The sequence below is a fragment of the Amyelois transitella genome, chromosome 26 (assembly GCF_032362555.1).
Source record: "Amyelois transitella isolate CPQ chromosome 26, ilAmyTran1.1, whole genome shotgun sequence".
Taxonomy (NCBI): Eukaryota; Metazoa; Arthropoda; class Insecta; order Lepidoptera; family Pyralidae; genus Amyelois; species Amyelois transitella.
The window spans coordinates 6,712,130-6,719,608 of record NC_083529.1 but is presented as its reverse complement, the minus strand read 5'-3'; the positions used below and the strand labels follow the sequence as shown (position 1 = coordinate 6,719,608).

General features: G+C 34.0%; 1 protein-coding gene across 2 annotated transcripts; it reads left to right on the top strand.

The window, feature by feature from the left end:
• Nucleotides 1-191: 191 nt before the first annotated feature.
• LOC106131992 (MIP18 family protein galla-1) lies at nt 192-6,714 on the top strand. Of its 2 annotated transcripts, XM_013331274.2 has the most exons (3): nt 192-438; nt 519-782; nt 3,286-3,518. In XM_013331274.2, the coding sequence occupies exons 1-3, from the start codon at nt 294-296 to the stop codon at nt 3,381-3,383; spliced, it is 507 nt and encodes a 168-aa protein (XP_013186728.1). In that variant the 5' UTR covers nt 192-293; the 3' UTR covers nt 3,384-3,518. The 2 variants fall into 2 exon arrangements, with proteins under 2 accessions (XP_013186728.1, XP_060807781.1); XM_060951798.1 differs by lacking the exon at nt 192-438 and having other exon boundaries at nt 642-782; nt 3,286-6,714.
• Nucleotides 6,715-7,479: the final 765 nt, after the last annotated feature.

Genomic DNA, 7,479 nt, shown 5'->3' with positions numbered 1-7,479 from the left:
CCAACAACAAAAACCAAATGGATCATTCGTTTATTTTATCTTCCCCTTATCTTATTATGATAAACATCTTTTGTGCAGCAGTTTTGCGTTGTTTATTAATGTGAAAATAATGAGGTAAGATTAAAAGAAAAAAGAAATTAGTAAAACCTTTACAATGGCAATAGTACCCACAAAACGTCATACGCGATGACCTTGATGGATGACTGACTGACAAAACAAATATGTCCGCCTTGTTATCGCAGAAGTTCACGTAACACTGTTATTAACAAAGTATCTACTCTCTAACGTACGATATGATATCATTCTTTTCAAAATTGTCAATAAATAACTCTGAAAAATCTCCTTTGGAACTCGCTAAACCCGCTTATATGGACAAAAGTGCAACGTTGCAAGAACTTGGGTACAATGACGAAAACGACTTGAAGGAAACAATATATGGTTTGTTTTCTTATAATTGATGGTGTTTGGGTCTGATTGGCATATTTTTGTGATTTGTAACCTGTGCTGTGATGTTTTAGACTTTTTGCGGACAATAAGGGATCCGGAAAAGCCCAGTACTCTAGAAGATTTGAAGGTTATTTACGAAGAGGGAATTTTTGTGAAGGAGCCTACTGCGGACAAAGTCCCTGTGATACGTGTCGAGTACAATCCTACAGTACCTCATTGTTCGCTGGCGACTCTCATAGGGCTGTGTATTCGGATAAAGATCCAAAGGTCACTGCATCATCCAGTAAAATTGGATATTTATATCAAAAAAGGAGCTCATACAACTGAAGATGAAAGTAAGTTTATCATTGTTAATTTATTTTTCTTCTTATTTAAAACTATTGGTATTTAATTATTTTATATGCTATGATGAGAATAAATTTATGGTTTGGGTCCCACAAAGTTACGATTATTTAACAAATATCTTATCCATTATTAGATTTTAATTTGTTATTAAACTCAAAAACCGCCCTATCAATTCTGAATAAATTTAGTAGTAATTAGATAGTAGACCTTAAAAAAAGTAGGATATCTTTTCTGAAAATTCACATGGAATCAGAACTATTTAAAACCAAGTAGTGATAACCAGTAATTTAAGTGGAGCATCAGCAGTCAAATCGGTAAAGTGCATGGTTTAAATGTGTGATGCATTTTATAAAGTTACAGGTTCAAGTCCCAACTTGGCCATGTCTCAATGAATAATTTCGAAATTATGTACCCGTATTAGTATAAATACTAACCGCCAGTGACGGAAAACACTTAATATTGGATAAGATAAAGCATAAATTATGAAAGAAATATATATTGTACCAGCTGAAAACATTGTTTTGCTATATACATAATTTTTAAGTAATTTCTAGTTAAAAAAAATGTAAAGGGTGGACAACCCTTATCACTATGGGGGTGAAAAATAGATGTTGGCTTATTCTCAGACCTACTCAATATGCTCACAAAATTTCTTGAGGATCAATCAAGTTGTTTCGGAGGAGTACAGGAACGAAGATTGTGACATGAGAATTTTATATATAAGATAAATCTTGTGTCAGTTGTTGTCAAGTTGTTGATAAACTCCTAAACCAATTTTTATCAAATTTCACATATATGTAGGTATGTTGTCAAACAAAAGGATAAGGTGTATCACAAATACCTATTTATTTGCCATTTTGATATTTTAAAATTGAGTGACAGGATAAGGAACAGCGTGATAAGGGAATGTTGTGATGTGAAAGAAGATGTAGTGACAGAAATAGAAAAGGTTATGGTAAGATGGTTTGTTCATATGGTGTTATTAGCCTAACCCTTAATCGCCTTTTACGACATCCATGGGAACGAGTTCGAAGTGGTCCTATTTTTTTTTATTGGTGACAGATAAACAACTATATATACAAACTCACTTTTATCTATACTAATATTATAAAGCTGAAGAGTTTGTTTGTTTATTTGTTTGAACACGCTAATCTCAGGAACTACTGGTCCGAATTGAAAAATATTTTTGTGTTGAATAGGCCATTTATCGAGGAAGGCTTAAGGCTATATAACATCACGCTGCAACTTTAAGGAGCGAAGAAATAATGGAAAATGTGCAAAAAAAAGGAGAAATTATTCATCCTTAAGGGCTTGAATGATGCCCAAAATAACTGTTCCACGCGGACGGAGTAGCGGGCACAGCTAGTATTTATTAATATTAGTTTAGACAGCAAAGTTTAATAATAATTATCTGTGATAAGACTTAGTATTTATGATAGCAATCACTTGGTGATAGCTTAGTTTGTAGAGAATAAATTTTATCAAAGGGTATTAACCTCTGCCCTGCTATCTTCAGAAATAACATTCAAATACGCATTCAGTTACTATCTTAGTACATGTTTAAAATAAAACATCCTCACATGAATAGAATAACTTGTGTAAAAAGAGACCATCTCCAATCAATACCCTTCTTTCTTAAACCTTTGCCTAAGTGTAACAAACACTTTCCTGAAAACCGCATCAAAATCGGTTCAGCGTAACGCGATCGAATGGCGGATAAGCATACATACAGGTCAAACTGAGAACCACCTTTTATATATATATGTATATTATAATTTTCAAGGTTTTTAAAAAACTAATACTCTCTGCCTAACCTACCCGCATAGAGTCGTGATTTTATGTTTGTATACATAAAAAATAAAATTCTACCTTGTTGGTGAAACTATGAGCCTGTTATCTCTGCCAAAAATTCCACATATTGAATGTCATGACCATGGCTTCGTGACCCAAAAACAACTATAAAAACAATATAATATTAGATGATATATTTTTAACATATAATTATAGAATATTTACTAACATGTAGACAGTTTATCAAGTGATGACGCAAATTCTGTTTGGAAAGAAAACAGTCAAGCGTGAATTTGATTTGTATATCAAAGGTTCCGTAACATGCCATACTTATGTAGATTGGTTATCTTATTAAAACTCAACTAAAGGTCCGATCAAAAAATAAATAAATATATATGAGACAAGTGACACAGATTGAGTTAGCCTCGAAGTAAGTTCGAGACTTGTTACGAGATACTTACCCAACGGTACTATATTTTAAAATAAACACTTATATGTATAGATAAACGTCCAAAACCCAGGCCAAGCAGAGAAAGTTCGTTTCTCATCATGCCCTGGCGGGGATTCGAATCATGAGTTAATTCTTAACCGTCGAGCTTTCATGAAGAGGGATATGAATGTGGATGAAGCAAAAGATGTACTCTCTACCTCTCCCGGAAGGAGTCTCGCGTGATAAATCATGTTTGTTTATTCTTTTTTCAGTTAACAAGCAGATCAACGACAAGGAACGCATCGCAGCCGCAATGGAGAATCCCAATCTGAGTAATCTGGTGGAGAACTGCATAGCCGACGAGGAATAAGTGGGACATTAACCGGTTCAGTTAAAACATAATGGCGCCCGACGTCGGATTCTCTAACGTGAGTGACAAAAACGAATTCACAAAGTTCACCAAGTTCCTAGCGTACAAAGCTGTACAAGTCATAGTGGAGTCGAGGAAAGGAGTTAAAATAACGCCGGCTACTAAACAAAAACCCAATCCGTCAGATAGCGATTGGTTTAATCTCCACATACCCGATTCGCCAGAAGTCAATCAAGCTACTAAAAATGCTCTACCGTCAAATAGAATTTTGGAGACCATTAGATCGAGATTACACGTCGAAATCTCAGTACAAACTGAAGATGGAGACGAATTGGGCTTAGAAGTATGGACTTTAGAATTAGACGACTACCAATTCGACACAACAGTCAAAGCACTCAACACAATTTATTTTCGAATGGGCATTTTATTGAAGTCCCTCATCACTATAACGAGAATCACGCCAGCTTATCATCTGTCTAGAAAGCAGAAATCCGAATCGTTCACTATATTTTACAGAGTTTATAATGGTGAACCTAAATATAAGACTTTAGGTGAATCAGTCAAGAAAATTCAGGCAGGTTTGCTCAAAACACCTTTAGGCGGCCTGTCTTTCACTGTAGTTTATCGAACAAACTTCTCTATTACTCCAAATCGGTCAGAAAAGAACAAAACGTTACTCTTGAAGAGTGATCATTTCGAATTGAGTCCAAAACATGTGATATTTGAATGCAAAAAGAAGAAAGAGCAGATTGATAAAGAAAATAGACCAATAAAGTCCATAGATTTGAATAAACCGTTGCGTCTAGCCGCTTTTGTAGATGAGTTGTTAGTAGACAAAACATTTGGCGATTTTCTACAGAAGATGCCGTTGCCAAGGTGCACCATAATCGTACCACCAGATCCGGTGACAGATAAACCTAACGAATCGAAAAGCACTCAAGAATTAGACATAGCAGTCATATCTAAAAGCCCAACATCCTTAGAGCTGCCCCCAAAGAAATTCGCTGGGTTTCGTAACGAGAATGAGCCACCTTTGAAACTCTTACACTTTCCCTTCGCCGACAACCATCCAATAAGAGAACTGGCGGAGTTTTACAAAGATTTCTTCAATGCCCCACATTTGAAATTAGCAGAAGATTTAGATAGATCTAAGTCTAAAAGCTTGGAATCTGTTAAAGAAGAAGTGGAGGTGGCTAATGAAGATTTATCGAAAGAAATGGAGTTATATGAGAGTTCTGTTTTGGAGTTTGATGAGTTCTTAGCAGATATGTGCAGGTCTGCAGAGTGGAACTAAAAGGGAACAAACAATTCGATGGAGAATGGTTTAAGACTGAACTGTTTTGTAGGGTAAATTTAGTGACCGGGTAGATGTGCTTTCAACCATTGATTAATCATTAAACCATTGATTGAATTTGGAGACAAAAGTAAAGTACTTAAAAACCCTAATTTGAAGAATGATTAAAAACCCTAAAGAATTTTTAAAAGTACTTATTATATCATTCTAAAAACCCACCCTAATGTATGTAATTTTTGTTTTGATTCAATCAACAGATATTACATATTGTCCGTTTTCCCTTATTTTTACATTTGATACAAAAATAAATTATTGTATTTTTATGATTTTTAAAATTGTTTTTGAGAATATATTTTTGTGATTAATTTATGGTTGTAAGCCTGATGATGTATTTCGTGGGCAAATGGACTGTGATTTAAGGAAAGAAATAAATATGTTAATATTTACCAAATCATGGACTGATACTTGGATTCTAGATTTATGGATTGAGTACGTCTGACCTGGTCCTAGTGGGTTAATCCTCCTGTAAATAATTAAGAGGTTTCCATCTCGACCGGAATTTCGGATTTATTGAGTTTGCGTGCATCACTTTAGACCTTATCTTGCTTAACTTAAGGCACACATTAATATTGTATTAAGGAGGACTGACTGACATATCAATGAACAGCCCAAACTTCAGTTTAAATTTGGATGTAGGTTCTTTATGTAGCGTAGAGTGTGCAGTAATAGAGGATTTCTAGTAAAAAGGGCGAAATAATCTGGTTTTTTTCGCATACAGAGCCGCATTCATACTCCTTTTTAAATTTGTTCCTAAAAAACAAAAGTAATTTGAAATCTGATTTTGATCATACATTATGTACCAGGTCAGATGTCGAAGATTTTATTTATTTCAAGATTATATCTTAGTGTCACTTATGATTTTTAATTTCTTATCGATGTAAATATTTCAAACTTGCTTTAATTGTTTTTCTAGATGCCTGTGTAATAATTTTAATGTTTTAATAAACTTTATGGGGTTTAGTTTGTTTTATATCTATTGTTTACATCACCAATTTGGTGTTAATCCCAGCTGCTTTTGCCATTAAATGTAATTTTGGATATGATTAATTTCATGTGTTTACATTAAAGAGTTTTTGAGTTTTAAAGGGGTCAAAAGTGACACTGTGGCGACATCACTAACGTCACACACCAACTGTCTATCACGGCGAAGAATCTGACGCGCTCAGCCAATAGCAGCGGAGAGTCTAAATCGCGCAAACAAGAATTTCACGGATTGGAGCTTAAATACAACCTTCTGCCCAACTTTGTATGTGATTTGATCAGCGCCATCTAGTGGTGACGCGATGGCACTAATGCAACTCCATACAAACTCGCGTTTACTTGCTCGACGAGTTTGACCGAGTAAAACTCGCACTAACCGCTTAGGTGTCACATAGATACCTCATTCTTTAACTCGCTTATCAGTTCCTTTGCTTAAACACTTGGCTTGATATACTGCCGCGTGTTTAGAACATGTACCAACTACCCGCCATGAACCTTAATAAATAGAACCTAAGCCATTTTGGATCATGTTTGTAAGACTACAAAGTTTATACCGTAGTCTCTTACGAAAACTACGTAAAATGGGAGGCATTCTAGAGCTCTGGGAACATGGAAATTAATTCAATGACTAAAAATCTGTACCACTCAATTTTTTAAAAATGTGTAAAAATCTAAATTGTCTATGAAAAATTGTAGTTAATGTTTAATCTATTTGAATTAAAGTCTGTTCAAGTTTAAAGAAAATCTATTTGGCGTTTTGGGTTTTCTGAGGAAGGTTTATATCTATAAATACTAGCCGTGAGTAGCCGGGGCGGGTCGCTAGTAAAAAACAAAGATATAAAATTTTTGAGAGTACTTTGCCAAAGTAAATGAAATTATGTTAAGTATATTATGAAGTTTTCATTTCCGTGGCAATGTGAATATTTGATTTAGTTGTATAATAATTTTATCGTAATATTTTGTAAATGGTACAAATAAATAATTATTGGTTCATTACATACTTGTTTTATTTTAATGCTTTGGTTTCCATTGGCTTATCGTAGATTGTAAATTGACTTCCAAAGAAAATGCTGCAGTGTAGTTTGTTCTGCCGCTTCTTCCACACATGCGCTTTAGAAGCGGTAGTAGTTATTATTAGATTTAAGTGAAGTGACGTCAATAAGTGATACCTTAATTCCAATTTTGAAAATAAATCTATTCTATTCTATAGCAATGATTGTATTATTGATTTAAACTTCATTGCACAAAATACAAAATATATAGCACTATTGGCGGACTTAATGATAAAAGCATTATCTACAAGTCTTAACTGAATAAATGTATTTATAACTACACAAAATATAAAGTATAATAATAATAATATAAACATAGGTACATAAAAAGTAAACTACAATAAATAATAATACGTTACGTATGATTTTATATATATAGGTATATTATGATTGTGACCATCTTTTTCTATTTCGGAGCTTAATCGAATAGTTAGTTAATTATATCATGATCCCGTGTTAATATTGATGGTGTAATAGGCCGTTTCGCAGTATCATGACGATTACAGAATTATCGAAACCGTGTGGTTCCCAGCACCAATAAAAAAAAGAATAGGACAACTCCATCTCGTTCCCATGGATGTCGTAAAAGGAACTAAGGGAAAGGCTTATAAACTTGTGATTTTTCTTTTACATTGATGTCGGCGAAAAAAAAGATTTAAAGGAGATCATTCTCCTTTACGAAACATTCATCATTATGAAACCCGAATGA